At 40.3% G+C, this 23244-nt stretch overlaps 7 protein-coding genes across 8 annotated transcripts; 3 read left to right on the forward strand and 4 right to left on the reverse strand.

Annotated features, from left to right (window-relative positions):
* Positions 1–74: 74 nt before the first annotated feature.
* On the reverse strand, positions 75–2447 carry LOC6650046. The gene is made up of 3 exons (XM_023180320.2): positions 1024–2447; positions 681–886; positions 75–618 (listed from the first exon to the last, which is right to left on the reverse strand). Exons 1-3 carry the CDS (start codon positions 1263–1265, stop codon positions 260–262), a joined length of 807 nt encoding a protein of 268 aa, XP_023036088.1. The 5' UTR covers positions 1266–2447; the 3' UTR covers positions 75–259.
* Positions 2448–2684: 237 nt separating this feature from the next.
* LOC111519506 lies at positions 2685–4292 on the forward strand. Of its 2 annotated transcripts, none has more exons than XM_047011446.1 (4): positions 2685–2735; positions 2803–2979; positions 3078–3422; positions 3483–4292. In XM_047011446.1, exons 2-4 carry the CDS (start codon positions 2924–2926, stop codon positions 4201–4203), a joined length of 1122 nt encoding a protein of 373 aa, XP_046867402.1. In that variant the 5' UTR covers positions 2685–2735; positions 2803–2923; the 3' UTR covers positions 4204–4292. The 2 variants fall into 2 exon arrangements, with proteins under 2 accessions (XP_046867402.1, XP_023036522.2); XM_023180754.2 differs by having other exon boundaries at positions 2691–2735; positions 3037–3422.
* A 982-nt stretch (positions 4293–5274) lies between these two features.
* LOC124460506 lies at positions 5275–6535 on the forward strand. Its single transcript, XM_047011447.1, has 3 exons — positions 5275–5423; positions 5492–5787; positions 5843–6535. The coding sequence occupies exons 1-3, from the start codon at positions 5388–5390 to the stop codon at positions 6528–6530; spliced, it is 1020 nt and encodes a 339-aa protein (XP_046867403.1). The 5' UTR covers positions 5275–5387; the 3' UTR covers positions 6531–6535.
* A 3878-nt stretch (positions 6536–10413) lies between these two features.
* Positions 10414–11150, reverse strand: LOC111519507. The gene is made up of 2 exons (XM_023180762.1): positions 10895–11150; positions 10414–10826 (listed from the first exon to the last, which is right to left on the reverse strand). The coding sequence occupies exons 1-2, from the start codon at positions 11148–11150 to the stop codon at positions 10414–10416; spliced, it is 669 nt and encodes a 222-aa protein (XP_023036530.1).
* A 2129-nt stretch (positions 11151–13279) lies between these two features.
* On the reverse strand, positions 13280–14691 carry LOC111519508. Its single transcript, XM_047009411.1, has 2 exons — positions 13878–14691; positions 13280–13635 (listed from the first exon to the last, which is right to left on the reverse strand). The coding sequence occupies exons 1-2, from the start codon at positions 14689–14691 to the stop codon at positions 13280–13282; spliced, it is 1170 nt and encodes a 389-aa protein (XP_046865367.1).
* A 2249-nt stretch (positions 14692–16940) lies between these two features.
* LOC111519509 (acanthoscurrin-2) lies at positions 16941–17644 on the forward strand. The gene is made up of 3 exons (XM_047009414.1): positions 16941–16946; positions 17045–17215; positions 17285–17644. Exons 1-3 carry the CDS (start codon positions 16941–16943, stop codon positions 17642–17644), a joined length of 537 nt encoding a protein of 178 aa, XP_046865370.1.
* Positions 17645–19554: 1910 nt separating this feature from the next.
* On the reverse strand, positions 19555–22276 carry LOC111519510. Its single transcript, XM_023180766.2, has 2 exons — positions 21796–22276; positions 19555–19970 (listed from the first exon to the last, which is right to left on the reverse strand). The coding sequence occupies exons 1-2, from the start codon at positions 22274–22276 to the stop codon at positions 19555–19557; spliced, it is 897 nt and encodes a 298-aa protein (XP_023036534.2).
* Between the last annotated feature and the right edge of the window lie 968 nt (positions 22277–23244).

Here is a 23244-nt window from a genome sequence, read left to right on the forward strand (position 1 = left end):
GTCAAACCGACCAATAGCATCTCACACACTCACATGACTTAACTGAGATAGATAGATACGAATCTTGGGACAAATTTGAGGAAAAATACTTCGCTTTTTGCTTGTTTTTATTATCATACAATAAAGTTTGTGTGTGTCGTGTGTTGTAATACAATAAATTAGTTAAGTTAATTACTCTTCGAATAAATTACTACAGGCTACGGATTGAAAACGAAGGCACATATTTGGCTATTGGTGGCCTGACTAAGAAAAGAACTGCTTATTGCTGTTCCTGTTGCTGCTGGCCAGCATAGGCCAATTCTTGGGCATCAGTGTCAATGCTGCGGGCATAAGGATAGGCCGATGAGGCACCTGAACTCCATCCAGCACTGGCGGGAGCGGACCAGGCATTCGAGTTGTAGGCACTGCCGTATGAGCTTCCTCCGAATTTGTTACCGAAACCGCCCAACAAACGGGAGCCGCCAACCAGAATGGCCAGGAAGAAGGCAATCTTGGCAACAATCACAGCCTTGAAGGTCAACAGAGCAAGGAAACCAAGCACCAATGGAATGACAGCGAACAATTTGGCGCCAATGGCCAAAGCAATTGGTCCAATCATCTTCTTGATCTTGCCGCGACCTTTAAAACAAAGAGAATAACTTGAGCACAAAGTCTTTAAATGGAAATTGTATTTATCTCACCTTCATCCAAAGCACGTGCCACCTGCTGGGTGGTCTCTGAGGGCAATTTGAATTCCAGATTGTGGGTGGTCAGAAAGTCGGTGACACTGGAAATGGCCAGATCGACCAAGCGACCATTACGATCTTCGCCATTCTGTTGTAACTCGGCATAGATGTCCTGTTCACTGAGGGATTTGCCAGCACGTTGAACGGGACTAGCGGGATCTCTGCAAACGTAGAGGGGGAAAAAAAAACTTGGCTTAGAACAAATTGGAGACTCATTTGTATTTGTTTCACTTTCGATTCTTCACTTTTACTTTACGGGATAGACACACAAACACACACACACTTAAAGTTAACACACCTTTGGAAGGTCACACCGCTGGCCAGCTCAATGTTGTTGCTCCTGGCGGCACGGTTAAGGGCCGTAATGCCCTTGACCGCCAGACAAGTGGCCATGTCATCACTGTCAAGACAGGCGCCCAAATAGCGAGCAGCACGTCCGAATGTATTATCACTTTCGATTTGATTATCTTGAATGCTGGGAGCGGCCCAGGCACAGCTGGCCACCAAAATGGTTACACAAGCAATGGCAAACACTTTCATTTTCGGTTGAGAATACGCGACGCGATTTAATCCTTGAGGGTAATAACTTGTTGCTGCTGTTGCTGCTGCTGTTGGGCTCTCGAGACCGTTGAGATGAATTTGATGTATGCGTCTTCAGATGTCTAGCCTTTTATATGAAGCCCTCATCTTGCAGCTGCCGGCGACTGCGCTGTCGGTACGCATTACAAAACAATTTAAAAGTAAATTAAATAAAACTTGCCGCTGCTGCTGCTGCTGCTGCTGCGACCGAGACTGCGGAAGCTACCAACAACATGAACAATACCGTCCAAAAGACGCGAAAAAGTCTGCCGACTCTCTCACACGGAGAGCTAAGGCAGACGTAGCAGCACATAAATCTAGAAAACAACAACTGCAAACGGGCATAACAACAAAATAAAGTCAACTTGTTTGTTAAGTGAATTTGTTCATTTCGTTTGTGGCTGCCTCTTTTTTGGCAGCGTCGTCAGCCGAGTCGGCGTCGTCGTCGTCGTTGACGTCGGAGAGAAACTCTTACTTGGACTTGGCCATACAGACACACACACACACACACACACTCGCACATCGAGTGTAAACAATTGCCATCATTGGCTAGGCCTCCTCCTTCCTCTGTGACCTGGGATGGGTCCAGCAATGCACTCCCTCAACTAGGCTGAGGCTGTTTATCCACAGTCTCGTCTTTGGGCTCAGCTTTCTTCCGACTCTCGCAATACCAAGTCACATATTTGCTAATTTATTGACGCTTCTCCATCGATCCGGTTGCCATATATTTCACGCTCTTCCATTTATGGGTGCAGAAATGAGTTTTTAGTGAGCATAAATAGGTCATTTATATTTGCCCTTTTCGCCATTGCCCCAATAGTTTAGTATTTAGCACTTTGATATTTGCATTCAATTTGCCTTTGGTGGTTAGTTGAATGATTTACCTAATACAAATGCTAAATGGGATCATATATATATGAGATATTTCCATTGACGTAACATGGCTGGATAGAAACAGTTTTTAACCACAGAGGTTTTTTAAATTTTGTCTACTTTTTACTTTTAACTATAAGGAATGGAAACCGAAAGTTAAGTCGAATGGACTTCTTTTTATGCTTTTTTTTTAAATTAAAACTATTTATATTACAAGAACTTTGAGCTTCCGGATAGAACTAATTCAATTCAATATGCTAAAATATGCCAGGCCAACTACGATTTTCTAGATAGTACAAATTCACTTTCACTTGCCTACTGTTTGAGTCGTTTAATTTCGAATTTCTATCTCCGACAGAAATAATTCCAGAATTTTAAGATCTAAGAATGCCTGGGATTTGGCTGAAATTCGACATGCCTAGTTTGCACAGCATTTGAATCAGTCGACATCGTGAGCTTGTAAGAAACAGTTCAAAAAATATATATATTGTTCAGTGAGCTCCCGAAAAAAATCTCTCAAAAATGCTAAAAATAATCATAGAGAGAAAATGTGGAAAGGTTTGTAATCGTAAGGACATAGTAAGTAAGCGTATGACCAAGTGTCCTTTTTTTTCCTTTGGAGTAGCCAGTGGAATTCAGAATGGCCTCTTATTCTACTATTTATGACCTGAAAAAAAGGATCGAGGATCTACTATCTATGTCTGAGGGGCAATGTGTCCTAATATCCTCGAAAGGCAAGGTATTAGATGGCGATCTCATTTTTGAGGCAGCAGGTCTGGAGAACTGTGATCCCAGGAAGAAGGTAAGGATATAAATAAATGGTCTTATATAACCAAGTGTCCTTTTTCTGCCTTAGTAGGATATAGAATTTAGCATTTCCAATTATGAAACCATTTTTAGTTTGAATAAAAAGATAGAAAAACGTTTGGGAATTCCTGCCGGACAATCTGACATTTCGTCAACAGACGGAAAAATCGCAGACTCCGATCTCATATTGGAAATGTCAGGAGTTTTCGACAGTGAAAATAACGACAGTCGACCGGTTATATCAGTCTATGACGGTAGTAATTATGTGGGTCGGCTTGTGGTGATCGAAAAGGGCAAAGAAACTGTGTCGCCGGTGAGCAGCAGCTTGTCAGTGCTGGAACAAAGTTCAGATTCGAGCAGTGAATCTATCGAAAAATGTATACAACCACAGGCTCAGAAACGAAAAATAAATCATGATTTACCTGCGGAGAATAAGAGGTAAGTGTAAGAAATGGGAAAACTCAATATGGATGAATACGGCATGTTTTTGTATATTAGATATAAGGTGGACCCTACCGTGAGCGAGGAAAGCTCGGAAAACACATCATCAGGGTCCCTGTTCGATGCATGCGGAATCGTCCCATGCGATATTAAATCTCGTGCTTCTAGTTCAGATGAGGAAGATGATCAGCCAATGAACAAAGAAGCAAGCAATGATGCACCATACGTTGATATTCTCCCGCAAAACAGGCCATTTGTTGTTGTCATCTCGGCGACCGCCTGCAACAACACAGGCTTCTGCAGTCTATTGACTGAATTTTCTAAAAGCTTTGATGGATACAGAAACGTCGAATGCCTAAAGTTCAATAAAGAAACACCGGTTCAAGAATATAGTGGAAGGCTATACGTTGCGGCAGCAAACGAGAGTACGATGGATTGGCTGCTGGGTGTCATCTGCAAAAAAGATAACTACGAAGCTGTTCCCCTTACGGAATTTTTACATCTCTTACCAGCTCGAGTCATAGTGCCCAAAGTACAAAAATGCTTAAGTAAAATCTTTGATATGCTCGAACGACAAAATAATGGTATACAAACATATAAATGGTCTGTTATCGATAGAAACGATTTGGATCCATGCTCCAACGATAATATTTCGAAAGTATGCGTTAATGAAGCGATCGATCTATACATGGACGCTGACAGTATTGAGACTATTAAAAACAGATGCTATGAGTTGAGATATCTTTTCTGGGTAGTCAAATTCATATTTTGCGAGTAATTGTCAAATTAACATATATTTTATTATATTTCATTTTATTTCAAAATGATCATTAAAAAAATGGCTGTGCAAAATGCCTATTAAGCCTAGCAATATCTAGTTTTTTTTTCTAAGGCCTAAGATTCTCGACAACATGTCAAAATGTTATCTGAATATCAATAGGTAAAATAACAATGGCAAAAAGCAAAAAACGAGTAAAATGGGCACTCGTTGCATTCGAATGCATTCGAATGCATTCGAGTCCCAATTAAAATTTTAGTATGTAGTAATAATAATAAAAATAATAATAAAAAATAAATACAATATCTTTTAGAGTTCGTCTAGTAGTCAGTGACATTTTATTTTGCAAATGATATTGACAATATGTCCCATTGGGGATACAGTAGATTAGCAAGCAATATATTTTTGCATATTGGAATTTAATTTCATAGTCTAATTAATGTTTTCTAGACTTGTGGCAATTAATTAATCAATTAACTCTTTTTGGTTAGGGTTTGTACATCTATCCCTTTACACCCGCTTCGAAATTACGCATTCAATTTTTGGTGTATTGAATATTACATTCTGAATAGCCTCTAATTTCTAGTTTTACTTGGCCATTAATTTTATTTATTATTTATTTGCTTGGCTGTTTTTAAATGTCTCAAATAAAATGAGACAATTTGAATTTTCGCCATTGCCCCAATAGTTTAGTATTTAGCACTTTGATATTTGCATTCAATTTGCCTTTGGTTTTTAACCAGTTTTTAACCACAGAAGTTTTTTAAATTTTGTCTACTTTTTTACTTTTAACTGTAAGGAACGTGAAACCGAAAGTTAAATCTTGGATGGACTTCTTTTTATGCTTTTTTTTTAAATTAAAACTATTTATATTACAAGAACTTTGAGCTTGCGGATAGAACTAATTCAATTCAATATGCTAAAATATGCCAGGTCAACTAGGATTTTGTAGATAGTACAAATTCACTTTCACTTTCCTACTGTTTGAGTCGTTTAATTTCGAATTTCTATCTCCGACAGAAATAATTCCAGAATTTTGAGATCTAAGAATGCCTGGGAGTTGGCTGAAATTCGACATGCCTAGTTTGCACAGCATTTGAATCAGTCGACATCGTGAGCTTGTAAGAAACAGTTCAAAAAATATATATATTGTTCAGTGAGCTCCCGAAAAAAATCTCTAAAAAATGCTAAAAATAATCATAGAGAGAAAATGTGGAAAGGTTTGTAATCGTAAGGACATAGTAAGTAAGCGTATGACCAAGTGTCCTTTTTTTTTCTTTTGGAGTAGCCAGTGGAATTCAGAATGGCCTCTTATTGGACTATTTATGACCTGAAAAAAAGGATCGATGATCGACTATCTATGTCTGAGGGGCAATGTGTCCTAATATCCTCGAAAGGCAAGGTATTAGATGGCGATCTTATTTTTGAGGCAGCAGGTCTGGAGAACTGTGATCCCAAGAAGAAACCAATGATAACATGTTTTCAAGGAGCTCAAAAAATTGGAGCATTGACTGTTATTACTGAGGTTGAAACCGAGACTGACTCCTACGAATCATTTGAAAGTGTAGAGACGTGTCCAGACAGGTATGTGTAAGATAAAATTTAATATGAATGAATATTACAAATTTTGGAAACTTAGCCAAGAAGTGTCACTGAACAAAAGCGATGAGAGCTTACAGGATGCTTGCGGTATGATTAAATGTGATAAGAAGCCCAGAGCTCCATCTGAATTGGATAATCAAATCACAATGCAGCAGGAAAAAGGAACGCCACCTTTCGTAAGAATTTTGCCCGAAAACAGGCAATATATCATCGTGGTTTCATCCGATTGCAAGGAAAGAAATTATTGCAATTTGATGCAAATTTTTTTTCCACGCTTTGGGCTCTATAGGAACGTGCGCTGCCTTAAGTTCAATCCTGAAACTCCAGTCATGGAATTTGGTGGTCGGCTCTATATTGCAGCTGCCAATGAGAATACCATGGATTGGGTTTCGGAAATTCTCTGCTCAATCAAAGGTTACCAGGCGGTTGATCTTATAACATATTTACGCCTATCACGAGCCAAAGTTGTTTGGCCAAACGTGCAGTCGTGTTTGGTTGATGTGTTTAAGCTCCTTGAGAAACAGAACAAAGGCCTTAAAACTGAAAAATGGGCCGTCGTTAATAAAAAAATATTGGATCCATGTTCAGAAGAAAATATCACAAACATCTGTCTAAATCATGAAGTTATATTATGGATAGACTGTGTTAGTGTAGAATTGATAAAGAGCAAGTGCTATCAACTACACTACCATTTCTGGAACATCACATTTGAATTCTGTTCATAGATGTCGCGATAAAGTAGAAAATATATATTTTTTAACATAATTATATATTTATTATATAATTATATGTCAATGCATATGTGATTTTAATATTGTTTTTTTTATAAGTGTATTCAAATTTTGAAATGAAAGTGGGGATATCTAGAAAATAGTATATTTTTGCTTTTTGCGTGACATTGTTCTGCCGATGAGCTAAATCAGGTTTGATTGGAATTTGTCTTCAATTACTATCATCACGTCACGTTCGCTTATCACAGCTCACACGTTTTTATGCATTCGAATTTCTCTGTCACATTGTGGATCGTAAAAAGAAAAAAAAATAAACTTAAGTTTCCATACAAAAGCCATCTATAAAATCGAAACAATTTTAGTTTTATTTTTTATTTTTGGCAGCAACAAAATTTGTATCTTTATTATTCCTACAGCTTATTAAAGGCAGCCCATTCAAAAAAACCAAAGAAACATGTTGTTGCTCTGCGGCCGCTGCCCCGCTCACTCACTTTCATTTATATTACAACGAAATGCGACACTAAATATTGCCCTCAATGTTGCTATTGTTGTTGTTGTTGTTGCTGCTGTTGCTTGCCCGCTTGCCTGCCTGTTATTCTCTTATTGTTGTCTGATTGTTGCTGTGCAAGCCGCGGGCGTCGGCTTGTCACACGCTGCGTATGAGTGACGCGCCTTTATTTTCGGTTATTGTTTTAGCTGCGTAAAACAAAGCAAAGCAAGGGAGGAGTTGCGGAGGGAAAGAAAAAAGAAAGTGTGCTAGGTTTGGGCAGTTATTTACTTTTTTTTTGTACAATGATTCACTTGCTTCGCCAATTAGCATAGTGTAAGGTACAAAATAAAATGCGGCAACATAAATTCTCCTGCACAGGCTTGAGGCATTTCAAGAGCGGCGGCGGTTGACTGTGACTTAACTCCACTTTAACTCCAATCATGTCATCATCATTGATGATGATAGCCCCGCATACCATTCGCTTGGCTCACGCACACGGTCCAGTTTCGCACTCATTCATTGACGTAGTCGTCTTCATCGTCGTCATCAACTGTCGGTCATCGGGGCATCATTATCATCATCATCATCATCATCATCATTATCGTCATTGTTGTGAGTGAAAGTTATGTAATTTTCATTGAAATTTTGCAATCTGCAATGGGAGACTAAAACCGGATTTTAGACCTGACTTCGGAACACTGTTATCCCAGCGGAGTAAGTGTCAAGTTGAATTGTTCGCAAACCTGATACTCAAATCAAACTAAATTTCTAAATGCCAATCATTAATAATTTCTCTTTTTTTATTTCCCCCTCCGCCCTCGTGATCTGTCAATATGGGTAACCTTTTTGTTGTCCCCTAATGCGTTTTTGACATCTCCGAGACAGGCTTCAAGGCGGGCGGGCTTGTATTTTCTTTTTTTCTTTGCCAAAATTTCAGACTTGTATATACATAAATATAATATTATGTATAAAGTCAATTAGGTTTACTTGGTTTCTTGCGATTTCTGTTGGCTTGGCAGGCGTAGCTCAATTAGCCGCAACAAGTTGCCATAAAACCAATTGCCACAATGTGCTATGTGCTTTCTTCGTCGTGTGCGTGTGTGTGTGTGTGTGTGTGTGTATGTGGGTGTGGCACACCACGCGCATTTACTTTTCAAATTAGCTTGGCAGCTTTTTGCAGCTGAGTTTGAAAGATTGCCGGATTGGGTTGGTATTTTTTTTCGTTTTGGACGTTCTACTGACCTATTTGCGTGTCATATTACCCGGCAATAGTATTTTTGGCATTCCCTCACAATTGGCCGACAAGAATGTGGCACAGGGTAGAAATTTCAGTTATGACGAAATGCTTTTATCTAACTCCTTGAACACCGGCGAACCAACGAATCAATAAAGCGTTGGGTTATGCATCTCGAGACCCAAACAAAACATCAAGCAACAGCAAAATTTGTATCTTTTTTTTTTTGGGTTAAACGCATAAATACCAGCAGGTGAAATTGATTTTCTTTTCATTTGCGCAAATATAAAATGTCAATATTGATGTTGACGTTGCCTGAGAAAGTGCAGCAATATGAGAAGGCCATTTTTTTTAGTACGAAGATGTGGATTCAGTTTAGGGATGGTTCGGATATAAGTAGGGGGCAAGGTCTAGGTGTTTGCTGTTAAAAATTCATAACCATTACCATGCGGGCACTTCAGCTCAACCCCAAAACAAATTCAATTCACTTTGCCCAGAGCCTGCTTGACACTTTGACTGAAACAAACCCCGACTCGGCAACATTGTGGTCAAATGTTGAGAGGGCAATTGACAGATGAGGTCTGTTTGAAGCATGGGCGTAGTCCGAAACAAGAATCTATTACAAGGAAATTGATTAACCAAACATTTTCAGTCAAATGAGTCGGTGCTTTATGGATCCTTTCCGGTTGCGCTCATGTCTTGGTCTTGGAGTTAGTTTATGGTAAGCAAATCGATTAAATGCGCCTGTGGGAATACTTTCTCAGGGCCCAAGCCCAGGCAAGGGCCTGTACTTGACAGTATCGTTGCTTTGTTTAACTTAGCGTTAACCCATTCGCTCAAGCTGTAAAGAAAGTGAAATTGATGACACAAATGTTCAAAAAAATAAAAATAAGAAAAAACAAACAAGGGACAATGTGGTGGTGGTGGTAGTAGTAGTTGTAGTTGTAGCTGTCTCTCTATGCTAAATGGCCTGGTTAAGTAATCTCGTGAGAGTCGCAAACATTGCGCAGCCAGCCGAATGACGAAGAAGACGACGACAACGACGACCCAGCAAACTGGCAATGTTGAGAATGTTGTTATTAGCCAGATGCGGCGACAAAAGAAGACGATGTTCATTTTGATGTTGACTATGTCTCCCCGTCTGACTTTAATTGCCAAGCCAAACGGAAAACATAGAGAGAAAAAGCAAAATAGGAAAAAAAAATACATCAACTTCACTTTCAAACACATCTCACTTAGAAAGAAGTCGCAGCGAGCATAATGTTGGTCTTTGTGGTTGTTGATCGATCTGTTAGATACGCGTCAAGCATGCGCATACATATCTAACGCTTGTAGCCCTGCCCCTGTCCATAACACCGCCCCTGTCACCCGTTCCCCTGGCCATCGTCGTCTTTTTGCTATTTACCATGAATTTTGTTTGTATGTGTGTGTGCGTGTGTGTTTATGTGCCCTACAACTTTCACTTGCTCTGGCCAGGCCAGACCAGGCCGAAAGGCATGCGTAGGCAGCCCAGGCAATGAGCCAAAATAAACACATACATCCCATACAATGAACATGTTAGTTACTTTTAACATTCCTGAATGAATGATGTAATAACTCCAACACTGTGAGAGCATGATCCTTGCTAGAGGCTATCACTATTATCTGATAAACTTCTTTGAACACACCTTAAAGACATTTATGTTTCTAATCGTTTCCAATTGATTACCGTCGACCTGTTTATTGGCATTGTCTTTACATAAGTTCCATTGCCGTGTGAGTCGGCGTTCATTGCAACACGCACTTGCGGAAGTAAAGTCTTTGGTCGTCATTTGGTCGTTGGGCCCATCGCGTTGGTCTGCATGCGCAATAATCCATATTATGCATAACGGCCTGGCAATGTTGTTAATTTTTTGAGCTCTCTGTACGCCATGGAGTGATTGTGTGTCGTCGTCTTCGTCGCCGTCTTCTGTCATCGACGTAACATCATTTGGCTTATGGCCAAAGTCAGGCACGAGCAATGTGCTAATTAATTGTTAATGGAGTTGGAGTTATGTATGTGAGTGTGTGTTTTTTTTTTGTTTGTTGTTTATTTACCTATTGGCTAATACTATTTTTAGTGAACATCTATGAATTGTAACTATTTAACTGTCTTTCGCTTTCTCGGTGCCGCCCTATAGAAACGGTTTGTAAAACTCCTGGCTATCATAGTTATGTTTCGGTAGTCTCAGTGATGTTTCCTTTGTTAATCCAAGGGGTATGTAGTGCTGTTGCCCAATGGGCATCCAGCTGCTACCGCTGGATGAAAGATCCGCCGCGTGGGCAGCATGATAACCTTTTATCGAGGGCGAGTGTATTATCTCCAGCCGATCATGTGCATGGCCACTCGACATGATGTACTTCAAGGCCAGCAGTCCGGAAGTGAGCAAAGCTATTTTGCCCATGACAAATGAAGAGGTTGAAAGCGCCGTTAACCATTTCAAGATCAAGGGCAACAAAACCATTTTGGCCAAGGCAGCAGCAGCCAGCAGGGGATATAACATTTTCAATAGCTTCTTGTGCTTCTTGTGGTGATGTTTGCCACGAGCTAAATGAAATCGACATTCAATTCAATTATATGTTATCCTCTTTAAAGAAGATTATTAGACTACTTACCTTCAGTTGCCCAGGTGCCAAACAAGTTGGTCAATTGCTCGGCACTTAGTTCATTGTCAAGGAACTTACGCAGCTGCTGCCGGGCAATTTGTAACCATTCCTGCTCCAGACGGTCCTCGTTGGCTGCCTCTTGTTCAGCATCCTGTTCGACGGCCGCCACAATAGCGCCGCCAAGTTGTACAGCCTGTGGCAGGCTATGTGCCTGTCCCAAAGCCACCAAGGCCAACAGAAATAAAGTACTTAAGACGAGAAGCATTTCAATATTTTATGTTTGCACTGCAGCACAGTTCCTAGCACACTGAGCAGGCGTATTGCTGATGGAATACGGCCGATACTCTTAATGTTGCACTTGGTTGCATTCATATTGAGACTACTATATGTACATATATATATTCTTACACTTGGCCAATTGGCTGATTATTCCTGCTGCTATTTACTCCAACTGTTACTGCTAATGCTATTGCTTCTGATTCTATTATGTTTTCGCTTCTTTTGTTTTGCTCGCTTTGCGGTTTTCGATTCAGTTTTACTTGAGCGTGAACACACATTAAATTTTCCCTACTTTAATAAACGGTTTTACCTGCCACAGTTGCTTTTCCTATTACTGCTGAAACTCTTGTTGTTGTTGTTGTTGCTGCTGCTGTCTCGTCTTGGGCCAACGGTTGAGACCATCAACAAGTAAAAACTCTTCATTAACGTTGGCAAGCATTTTACTTACTGCGTTTCGGTTCACTTGTCATTTTTCCATTTCTAAAATGTAGAGAAAATCTACTCAAAATACTTATACTTAGTATGCGACAATAGTTTTATAAATTTTTATTCATATGCCAACGATTTTACACAAAATTTCATATAATTTATTGAGCCAAACACAAAAATGTTTTCCTCATTAAATTTGCCTCAGATGGGAAATTGTAATTTAATTTAACTACCTTCTTCCATATTCTGAGAATAATCATTCCTATGAATTGTTAATGGGAAATATTGGTAAAAGCGGATCTAATGAAAATTAAATTAAAAATTCATTACCACAGAAATTTACCCTCCGTTTAATTACTAATAAAAAAAAAATTGGACAAAGGATCCAGCTAAGGGTGACCATGACAAAACTTCCACACCCTTTAAAATCGTGTTACCTTTATAATATCCTTTTCGCTTACTCTAATTGGGTTATTGGTTTAATCTCTCATCTGGCAAAGTTATTCAATCCACTGTATGGAGATGAAGTCCTTGAGAAAAAACATTTGACTACATAAACAGTATATATGAATATATGTCCTTTTGCGTTGCGAACTTTTGTCAAAACAAATAAATTAATTAAAAATGTGAATAGAAAATAAATGATTCCCAATTTAGACATGCATACATAAATTGTGAAAAAATTTCCATATTTTCGTTGTAATGTTTTGATAAAATATTGATTTTCTTTCTTTATTTTGCCTTGTATTATGTTAATGAACCGTTGAACGACCTCTGACTGATGTGGCTATAAATATAAAAGAATAATTTAATTGTACCCCAAATTGAAGCGGAAAACAAAGTTTGACATGTTTAGTTAACAAGGGTGGGTAGCAGCCCACTCCCTACACATACATACACACTCATGTACATCATGAATGTATTTATGTATGTCTAGTCTACATTATGCTGATGGAAATTAAGTAATAGCCAAATTGAATTAGGTAAATGCATTCAGACCAGACAGACAGACAGACAAAAATGCTTATCTAAGTCGAGTTCAAATGAGTGTATCAAGTTTAGAGGGTAATACTTATACATATATATTCATAAGGCATTGTCGGACATTAAAATGCACACATGTAACTGGGAACTAATCATGGACTGTCATCACTTTCCATGACCAAACTTTGATTTGAGTCTTGGTCATTTATTTTGGGTGTCAGAAGTGTATATACACATATACAGTGAAACCTCGATATAACGAACTTCGTTATAACGAAAAACCCAATATAACGAATTTTTTGTTAAGTCCCTTGAAAGGACTAAGGTTTTACATTTCAGTACCTATAGCGAATCAATAGATATAACGAATAATTTTGCGATCCCCCTCAGATTCGTTATATCGAGGTTTCACTGTATACGATATCCGCTTATAGAGTATAACATTGTTAAGTTTACATGATTTTTTCAATAGTTTTGATTGGGAATTTGTTGGAGAATTTCAATGTTTAGTATATTTACAGTTTTAAATAAAATTGTGGGTTTTTTTTGTTAAGCGCATTTAAACTTTCGTTGGGCTTATCTTCAGCAATTTTCAACTTAATCAAATTGCCACAATCATCAGGGAGTTAACCTAAATCAATAGCTACTAAATAGATCTTAAGTAGGTGTGTGTGTGTGTGTTTGAGTTTGTGTAATTGCTTCTCAGATTTTCTTTAAGAGCAATGCTTTGCTGCCATGACCGCCACCTGTTGCGGTCTTCAAACTCATTACGGCCGTAAATAGGGCAAAAAAGAAGCCAGCCAGGCCAGTTGTGCCCACCAGCAGAGTTAGACCACCAATTAGCACTGGTATGAGTGTCAGAAATTTTAGTTTGTAGGCAATGAGTAATGGCAGCAGTAATTTCTGTATTTTCTTTTTTAACTTTTTCAACTTGCGTCCCTCTTCCTCATCATCCTCCTCCTCCTCTTGGGATGCCAGACGAAAGTAACGACCTTGAACTTCCTTTGATGTTGCTGCTACTGCGGCTGTGGCATCCAATTTACTTGGCCTGCGTTCGTCTATGTGGAATAAAATAGAGAGAGCGAGAGACACACACAGAGAGAAAGGGAAAGGGAGAGAAGTTTTTTTCAGTTAATTAAATGGCTTGGACCCCGGACTCCCGGAAAAACGATGCTTTGAGCATTGAGGCGCATAATTCCGCTAGCCATTCACTCTGGCACGTTTCTTTGGCAATTTAAATTAACATTTATTGGAATTCACCCACCTGACTGACGGTATGAAGGCTGTGGATCCACCACGCCCTCATCACTGATGAGGGCCCTCACTGTGTCGCAAAAGTTGCTCACTTTCACCAGAGCTCGTTCGAAGGGGCCCAAGTAAGCATCAATATCCATGTCTGATGACTTGTCACTGATATCAGGGCCATCACCATCGCCATCAACATCATCTGTGTCAGCAGCAGCAGCACCACCACCAGCATAAGCATCATCAGCATGAGAAAAAGCGGCATTAGTTAAAGTTAAAGCCCTGTCGCGCACTTCCGGCTTGCCACGAGCAGCATATGCTTCCACATCCTCTGACACAGACTGAGTAGGTTGAAGGAGTGGTGTTGCCATAGGCAATTGACGCCTCAGCTGGCCTCGTCGCATTGATTGGCTTATGGCTAGCACATAGCTGCCAGTGGGAGGATCGCTTAGGGTTGCCCGCCGCACCTGTTTGTAATTTCCGCCATCGCGTACAATGGGTGAAGGGGGCGATACTTGGCTGGCATTTTGATTTTGATACCGATGATTGTAGGCGTAGTAATTGCCAGGAAGTCCTTGTCCTTGTCCTCCTTGTTGCTCCACATGATTCCCCACATCAAGCTTTTGCTCTTGCTCCTTCTGCTCTTCAATCGTCTGACGCTGCACTGAACTGGCTGCCGTTGCCTGCAGGATGAGCCAATTGTTGTGATGTGTCAAGGGTTGCCAGGCGGCATTGAGTTGAAGTTGTAGTTGTTCATTGTTGTGCTGTTGCCTTTGGTTGTGTTGTGCTGTTAGGATGCCGGAAGTGCCACCATTAAAACGATTGTTGTTGTTGTTGTTGTTGCTGTGAAAGCCACTACTCTGACGCATTGTTATGAGCACATAAATGCCGAGAACAAACACTTGACTATGCCACATTACTTCAATGTTGTTATACGAATCCTTGAATTGGCTTTACCAAACTGTGTATATACATATACACCGATGTGCGCACACCCAGAGAACACACACTCTCACACACACTCAGAGATACACACGCACTCCGCACGCGTCTTAGAATTGAACTGAACCAACGTTTACTGATTTTTGTGAACCAAATTCTTCAAGACATTCGACATTTTATGGATGTTTTAGTTGAACGATTTTATGGCCTTTCGCCGAAAGTGGCTTAGTGGTCGCGGACCAAGCGCCCAGTTAAATGTTGATCTCCAGTTGGACAGTTGGAAATTTTCACATTGTTGATGACTTTTACCACACACAAGTCCCAAAGTGGCTGTCAGGCGTAACCAACTCTATTATAGTATACAGAGAGACCACCGTCAGCTTCTTATTGTTAATTTATATGGCTGTCGAAATAGCAGATAACTCGTATAGCAAATTCTTTACTATCTACGCTGGCCCTTCTTGTGGCATGTTGGTGTCTTAATAATTTCACTTTGTGTTGCATGCTTCACAACTGAAACCTTACTAGCAGACTTGCATTTGGTGTTATGATTCTATATATAAACATCTTGGTCAGCAAGTCTTTTTTGAGAAAGTGTGCCCAATGCCATGCCATAGCCTTGGCCAGTGGCAATTCATGTAATTTTGGTCTACGTGCATAATAATTGCCTTTTTGGAACTTGCAACTAAGACCCACACACACACACACACACAGATGACAGATGGACTGGCATAAATGCGCCTGGATGCGACAGTTCACTCTGTCCATAAGCTCCAATGACTGACACAATACCAAATGACCACAATGTTGTTGCACCTGCTAAACACAAAGTAAAAGGCCAACTACATGCACATCAATTGCATAGAAGTTGCAGAATATATCGGGTAATAGGTGTATTGTGTTCGGATTGTCTCATATTTTTTGGTTTTCTAGTTTTTGCCACATGCTTTTAGGCTTCATGCTGTGCAGTTTGCATGTAAGACATAAACGTTGCCGACTTTTTTGCTTTCATCATCAATCCGTGTCAGTTTGTGTTGCCTGCTTTTGAGTGCTATATACTGGAAACCCCAACTTCTGTTCGACTATAAACTGCTTTATGAGGTATACGACTGTTGATGGTAATTGCTGTATCCGATTTGCAGTAGGTTTGAAAAACCAATAATAGACAAGTCTGACTATCATCTCAATTGAAATCAAGTATAATCCAGAGGCAGAAAAGCGGAAGTGTTTCAGAGTTACCCAAAAACAAATTAAGCTTATTGTTAGTCGAAATGATGATTAACTGGGGAGGGAAAGTGACCATTAAGACGAAATAAGTGTGGGATTTAGGGTGATAATGGATTGGTTAGATGGATGATGGGAAAAATGGTAGCTTATTTCAATTGATGAAATGCTTAGAGTTGGTGTTAGAGTAGCTTAGGGGGCATTAATGTGTGTCGTTTATTCATTGCTCTTTGTGGGTACTTAACGTAATTCATAGTTTTTATCAAAGCAACAACACAAACACACACACTTTGTGGCCAAAAATCAAATGACTAATATAATAAGCGTGCTATTGGCCAGGGCCATTTCAGACATTTATTCATCTCATCATTTAAATTTTTATGTTTCTACAATCGGCTTTTGTTTGCCGGTGAGGTGTGTAGATGATATGTGTCATGCCCCGTCCTCCTGCATCTCTTCTTGGCTCGAACTTGTGTTGCTCATAAATACATTTTTATGCGAAACTAGTTGAGCTGCACTTTGATTCCCCCAACCGATATTGGCGATATTGGTTTCGGGCGTTAATGAAATTCAACGGCGAAACTAGTTTAAAATTGAAAGATCTCTTTATATATTCGAGCATAATGCAAATAATAAATTTAATTTTGGTTAGACTGAGAAATCAGATTTATGTAGATTTAGCTGTCGGCCACACAGACTACTCGGAATGCTCTTTACCTTGGAGATGCTCGGGCCGAAATGGTTAAGATGATCTAAAGACCCGGTCGTAGAAGCGACAGCGACATTTAAGCCATTTACCGAAACAACTAAACACCTTTGTTCTGTGCGGTTGGTCAAGCAGCTTTGTCAGCCAGAATTGCCTCTGGGGAGAACGGAGACTATTAAATTGAAAGCGCTTTTGGCAATTCGCATTAGTTCTACTTGCGTCTTGGCTCTGCTCAGTGCTATCCTAATGAAAGTGAGTGGGAAACGGAATAAGGAGCTGTTTGCAGAAAGGATAAACAAAAAGCTCCCAAAAAGGATAAATCAATTTTAAGTAAAACCATTTTCTTTCAGTTGTTTATATGTGTCTTGGGGCTGTGCGCCACTCTGGCGACAGTGAACGCAGGACTTCTGGGCCTGTTGAAGGGAGGCGGAGGCGGCGGCGGCGGCGGTGGTTATGGTGGTGGATATGGCTCTGGCGGCGGATATGGTGGTGGTTACGGCGGCAGTGGAGGTGGCGTTCAGGTAATCACAGACATAATCTAGGATATCTCTTTAAGAATATTTGCATCAAAAATTGTTCTTTTGGTGCAGGTAATCAAAGTCATCAACACCTATGAGGGCGGCCATGGAGGTGGTGGCTACTCCGGTGGCTATGGAGGAGGCTACTCTGGTGGCTACGGAGGCGGTTACTCTGGTGGTTACGGAGGTGGCCACTCTGGCGGCTATTCAGGTGGCTACGGAGGTGGCGACTATGGCCATGGCGGTCACTCCCATGTCGATGTTTATAAAGTAATCACTACCACACATAGTGGCGGAAGCTACGGTGGCGGTAGCTACGGAGGCGGTGGCTATGGAGGTGGTGGCTACGGAGGCGGCGGTTGGTCCAGCGGAGGAGGCGGTGGCTGGTCCAACGGCGGCGGCGGCGGCTGGTCTAGTGGCTGGAAGAAATAAGCCGATTCGTTTATCCCGGAATCAAACTCGTTTATGTACCTGCCAAACTAAACACAAATAAAATTTGAAGAAAACAAAAATATATACAAAATATTCCCAAATTCGTTTTAATTGTTATAAAACTGGTTTAAATTGAGCAGACTGTTTGTCGACCACTCAACTAAATCCAACTGAAGGCCAATTCCCATCTTGTTTTAACCAACTTATTATTTAATGGGTTTAAACTTGCTGTAAACCTGAATTTTGGTTCTCGTTCTTATTTATCTATTACAAAATACTTTCGAAAAAAATAACAATATGTAAATGTTGTTTATATATATTTATAAATTGATTAGAACACAAATAAGGCAATTTGTTTTAGGAGAATCATTTATAATTATGCAATGACTTGGCTGAAAATCTGAAACATCTTTTTAAATATGTACATTATAAATTTGGCTTCCAATTTAAGCCAAAGACTAAAACAATTTATTCTACATGCTGAAATTTAAGGAATGGATTCCGCTTCCTGCTCTGATCCATGTGGGCATTGTATAACCAGCCGAGTTACTTATATCTTCTGGCCACGCAATTGTATTTATATGACCAGCGAGCCAGAAAAATATTCGTGTGCCATAAAAATGCATAGAAAACAGAAAAAAACAAATAGCATAGAGTGTACAAAATTGTCTAGGGATGTTCACAGGCATAGATACACAAACAGACAGACAACAGACAGTTGAACAGCGATATGTACATACATACGTAGAGAAATGTTTAGCCGATGGCTGGCAGGGCAAACAAATTTATATACGACACAGACAAGTTCCATGGGGAGGAAAGGTATCAACGGAAATCGTCCTTACACACACACACATACAGATGTGTATACAGGATGCAGGAAGTGAGCATACGATGCTATAAATGGCTTTAACTTGTCCTTGACCAAACTCAATTGCAAAACGAAAGCTGAAACTTATAAATTTTCCCAAATTTAAGGCAATCAATAAAAAAATACAACAATTATTATCAATCGTAAATGGGAATTTGGTTTTTCATTAACTGTTTTATTGCGTCAGTTTATTTTAATTGTTTGTTTTTTTTTCGTTTTGTAATCTTTTCTGTTTTCTTGAAAACTTTTGCACATTAAATACTATGAAATAAATATTAATAAATTATTACACTTAGCTACGTACAGTTAGTTTAACTATAGTTAATACATGCATGTATGAGCGCATGGAAAATGAGTTGGAAATGAATGCAGAGCATGTCGAGACGGAAGTGCAAAAAGTAATTGAAAAAAAAGACCCATACAGAATAGAAGTGAATAACAGCAAACTGAAGCAGATGGAAAAGTCAAGTGATGAAAAGTTTGAGGTGGAGGGAGGTGAGGAGGAGATTCTAGAGCCAGAGGCTGAGTTCAGAGCTCGAGTACATTGGTTGGTTGGATGGCGTTGAAAATGGGTAACAGTAAAACATTAAGAAAAAGTTAGATCGAGATCGAGAGGGATAGATAGATAAAGAGAGAGAGAGAGAGATAGAGTAGAGTTAGAGACCAGTGCGCAACATAGATTACAACAACACAAACATAATCGATTAAAGCAAATACTAATGATTAAAAAAATAGTTGCTGATATGATATGCGGTCACAGTGTGAATGCACGCTATATAGATACATTCCAGACGATGTATCCAAAGGTGCAAACTGTGCGTAGAGAAAACCGTTGGAAATGCATCAAGAAGTCTGTCCAAGCAAAAAACAAACGTATTGTCTATGGAAATCTAATTACAATCTGTCTATGTGGCGCCTCTCTGTGTGTGTATATGTGTATGTGTGTGTGTGTGTGTGTGAGTGTGTGGCTATGCAATTTATCCACAAGATAAATGCATTTACATAGCTAACTTAAACTGTCTTCCTCTTGGTCATGTGCCTATGACTTGGTCAACTGTTGCACTGGGTCTGCTGATTGCTGTTGCTGCTGCTGCTTCTGGAGTATTGGCTGCTGTTGTCTATGTTGTGCCCGATATGCCAGCTCCTGAGCCTCGTTCAAGGATCGCCTATCCCAGCCGCCGCCACCACCACCGCCGCCGCCGCCTCCCGATGACCAACCGCCTCCACCACCGCCGCCACCGCCCGAAGACCAGCCAGAGCTGCCGCCCGACGATTTGCCTGACATCAGTTTCTTTAGGCCAATTATGCCAGCCAGGAGTAGGGCAATCTTCGAAATGATTAGAGCCTTGCCAGCTAGAATGTAGAGAGCTCCCATTGCGATCGGTATCATGCCCATCAGCTTCATGGCCATGCCCATCATCATCATGCCCATCATTTTCTTCATTTTGCCGCGACCTGCAAGAAAGTTAGCGGTTGCCATAGGTTAGTCTAGGTGTTTTTATGCTTTTCCTGCCACACAAACACCGAGATGGAGTCGGTGAAAGTGCCAGCTCAATTACAAAAGGCTGTGTGAGAATATTTTCTACAGACTCTCTAGTACATATGAAGTGTTTTGGCTATCTCTGTCGCTCTCTCGCTTATTCTCTGACAGTTTTCTTTTTTTTTTTTGGGTTGTTTTGCTGTTTTTTGGCAGCACCGTGTGTGGCTGTGTCATTTTGGCACAGTCATTAGGGATACTCGAGGCGATTTCACCATTGGCTTATGGTGAAAATTTCGTTCAAGTTTCCGCCCATAGTTAGATGTACTAGTTAATATGAGCCCAAGATGACATTTCTCTCACGTTGCTGTCATAACAGGCAACTGAATCGATCCATTTGCAATTAGCCAAAAATGGTATGAGTCCAAGTTTAAGTCAATTGGGAAAGTGTTGGTTAACTTGTTGTAGCTTGCGAGCAAGCTTGTTGTATCGATTAAAAGATCTTGATCAATGATTTGAAAGTAAAAGAAAAATCATGTGGCGTGAAAGTAACTTCACTTTCAGCATTCATATACTTTATGCACTGCATTGCTGAATAAATCTTAATGTGGATGTTGCCGTTGTAAAAGTGCTTGTGTCAAATTTGTAATTGAAGCAAAGCCCTCCCTCCTTCTCACCCCATCATCCATTCATCCGCCCCATTGTCATACCATACACCACTGAAATCGCTGTGGCCCAGGCACAGGCAGGCTGGCTACAAAATGTGATTGCCACTTTCATTGCATTTGACATGGTCATGACATCAAAGCGTGGCTTCATTTTTGTAAATTTTCTCTGAAAATTTCTACAATTGTCAGGAGAAGGCATAGTCGATTTGCCTTTGCGTTTGTATGAATTAAAGGCAAAAAAAAAATCATTTGATAAATGTTTGGAACAAATGAATTTAAATGAGATTTCTAATTTTAATGTAGCTCATTAAAAATACTGTACATGAGAAAGTACTTTGTTTAATGCCAAATTTATTTAGTATCTAAATTATCTTCTTCTTTTTATAAAACTTTTCTTCTTTAAAGCTCTAACTTAGAGCATTTGACATTCGGTATGAGGTAAATATTATCTCCTTTTGCTATTTGGTTCTTCGTGTATGTTATTTTTGGACAACACGAAATTCTGGCCTGACATTTCTGTTTCGACGTAATGTGGTTGTTGTTAAGGTTTTTAGGTCATTCCTTAGTTGGTGAACGGGTTTCGCGTTGTCGTTGTTGTCGTTGTCGTCATCGTGTGCGTTGTTATAAAAACAATTGCGCATTTTCCCAGCGCAAACGATTTCCCCAAATCCCCTGTCCTCTGTCTACATACCCATACCCAAACCCACAACCATCTTCATCCCCATTCCCCTTTGGCATCTCTCATTTCTGTTCACATACAATGCAAAACATGATAAGGCAAGCTGCTGCAGTAGATGGCTAGGAAAATGGGCCAGTCGACTGCTTGTTGTGGCGCTATGTCATTGCCAGAGTTTCAATTAAGCAGCCAAGCCAACGATATACTTGCAATAAAAGCATTATCATAGCTCTTGGCTCTAATAACCGCCGCCTGCTGTGCTAATTAAAGCCAACTAGAAGAATAACAGCAATGTCTTACAGAGAGAGATAGATAGGTAGGTAGAGAGAGAGAGAGAGAGTCAAACTCTGAGTCAAATTATGTCACTGTTACGCGCAATGGATACATTTAGCGGTGTGCAGCTAACGTAACCGCAATTAAATCGCCTATTGACATTGATTTCCATTTAATTGATCTTACCTTCTTCCAGTCCGCGTCCGATTTCATCGGAAGTCAGTTTGGGGAAACTGACTTGAAGCGAATGACCATTAAAGAAGTAACTCAATCTTTCGATTAGCATGCTCGTCAATTTGGCTTCACGATCGCTGCCAGATCTGGCCAGCGAGGATTCCAATTCATTTTCACTGTAGGCCGAAAAGCCACCAACTGGTTGGGTGGCCGTTTCCAGACGTATCAGTTTAATGCCGTCGGCAATATTTATGGCATCGATGGGGGCAATGCGATCAATGAACGAGATGGCCTTCTTCTTGAGACATGGCACAAAACCGCCCTCGGATCGGGTGCATTCATCGTAGATGCGCAACAAGGTGCGAGCGCCAGCATTCTGACTTCCGGCAGGTAGATTATTCAGTTGCTCGGTGGCCGCCTCGCAGCTGCTGGCGAGGAAGAGGCCAAGTATAAATAGGCTCACGCCTGGCAAATGCCTGTGTATCAATGTCATTTTGTCACTTGCAGGAGAATACTGTCACACGATCACAAGACACATGCACACACGCACACACACACGTATACGCACACGCACACACAGGCAATTTGGACACGCGCGTTTAGAGTAAGAGAAAATGGTGGTGACTAATCCTTGTAAAGTGACTTGGATGGAGCTTGTTGTTGGCCTTGGTATCAGCTCTGGCTGCTAGTTCAAATCAAACTGATGCCCAGCCTTGGCGCGCATTATTCTTTTATAGACCTTTCTTCAGCCGTCGAGCTCCTCGACTTAATAGCGTTTTGATTTTCTTCGTCGTCGTCGTCGTTGTCGTTGTTTTCGTTGTTGTCGTCGTTGTATCTGGAGTTGAAGCCGAGCTGCAACTTCGTGGTGGCTGCCTTTTGGTTGCTTCTGCGACTCGTGCTTCTTGCTTTTTCCTCTGAAGTGTCTTATTTTCCATTGCCACTGTTAATGTTGCTGCTTTTTTTTTGTTGCCAGTTTAATGATCATTGGGCCCCAGCCACAAATGAACCAATGAACCAGCACCAGCTCCCAGCTCACTAGCACTAGTTTTTCCACCAACCGCTTTCGTTGTTTATGGCCAAACATATTAGTTGCATTAGTGTTTTTTTTTTTTTTTGGTAGGAGTTCACTTTTTTGTTTGGCCATTTCAAAAACTAGCTGCCGTTTTGGTCATGGTAAGGTTGTTGTTGTTGTTGACACTTTAATTTCAATTTGGCATTCGGCAATTTTCGCCATTCAACTTGGCCATAAAGAAAGTCATTGCCAGCCACTAAACATTTGCAATTTGCAGTTTTGCTTTATCGTTATGCAAACACGCTTATATTTATCAGAGCAGGTGCTAACTGTACTCCCATATATATATATATATATATATATATATAAAGGTATTTGTACATGTTCATATCTTTCGCTGATGTCCAATGCAATCTAGGGCTTTCAAGTGGGCAGCATCTTCGCCTGCA

The sequence above is a fragment of the Drosophila willistoni genome, chromosome 3R (genome assembly GCF_018902025.1).
Source record: "Drosophila willistoni isolate 14030-0811.24 chromosome 3R, UCI_dwil_1.1, whole genome shotgun sequence".
NCBI lineage: Eukaryota > Metazoa > Arthropoda > Insecta > Diptera > Drosophilidae > Drosophila > Drosophila willistoni.

Coding starts and splice junctions, on each gene's coding strand:
- LOC111519510 (XM_023180766.2), bottom strand. CDS start 22,276: ATGACATTGATACACAGGCATTTGCCAGGCGTGAGCCTATTTATACTT. Junction 19,971..21,795: donor CGGACGCGGACTGGAAGAAG/GTAAGATCAATT, acceptor ACTTTCTTGCAG/GTCGCGGCAAAATGAAGAAA.
- LOC6650046 (XM_023180320.2), bottom strand. CDS start 1,265: ATGAAAGTGTTTGCCATTGCTTGTGTAACCATTTTGGTGGCCAGCTGT. Junction 887..1,023: donor AGCGGTGTGACCTTCCAAAG/GTGTGTTAACTT, acceptor CTACGTTTGCAG/AGATCCCGCTAGTCCCGTTC. Junction 619..680: donor GGCACGTGCTTTGGATGAAG/GTGAGATAAATA, acceptor TTTGTTTTAAAG/GTCGCGGCAAGATCAAGAAG.
- LOC111519507 (XM_023180762.1), bottom strand. CDS start 11,150: ATGCTTCTCGTCTTAAGTACTTTATTTCTGTTGGCCTTGGTGGCTTTG. Junction 10,827..10,894: donor TGGCACCTGGGCAACTGAAG/GTAAGTAGTCTA, acceptor GATTTCATTTAG/CTCGTGGCAAACATCACCAC.
- LOC111519509 (XM_047009414.1), top strand. Junction 17,216..17,284: donor GCAGTGGAGGTGGCGTTCAG/GTAATCACAGAC, acceptor CTTTTGGTGCAG/GTAATCAAAGTCATCAACAC.
- LOC124460506 (XM_047011447.1), top strand. CDS start 5,388: ATGCTAAAAATAATCATAGAGAGAAAATGTGGAAAG. Junction 5,424..5,491: donor TAGAGAGAAAATGTGGAAAG/GTTTGTAATCGT, acceptor CTTTTGGAGTAG/CCAGTGGAATTCAGAATGGC. Junction 5,788..5,842: donor GTAGAGACGTGTCCAGACAG/GTATGTGTAAGA, acceptor TTGGAAACTTAG/CCAAGAAGTGTCACTGAACA.
- LOC111519508 (XM_047009411.1), bottom strand. CDS start 14,691: ATGCGTCAGAGTAGTGGCTTTCACAGCAACAACAACAACAACAACAAT. Junction 13,636..13,877: donor GGCCCTCATCAGTGATGAGG/GCGTGGTGGATC, acceptor TATTCCACATAG/ACGAACGCAGGCCAAGTAAA.
- LOC111519506 (XM_023180754.2), top strand. CDS start 2,700: ATGCTAAAAATAATCATAGAGAGAAAATGTGGAAAG. Junction 2,980..3,036: donor ACTGTGATCCCAGGAAGAAG/GTAAGGATATAA, acceptor CTGCCTTAGTAG/GATATAGAATTTAGCATTTC. Junction 3,423..3,482: donor TTACCTGCGGAGAATAAGAG/GTAAGTGTAAGA, acceptor TTTGTATATTAG/ATATAAGGTGGACCCTACCG.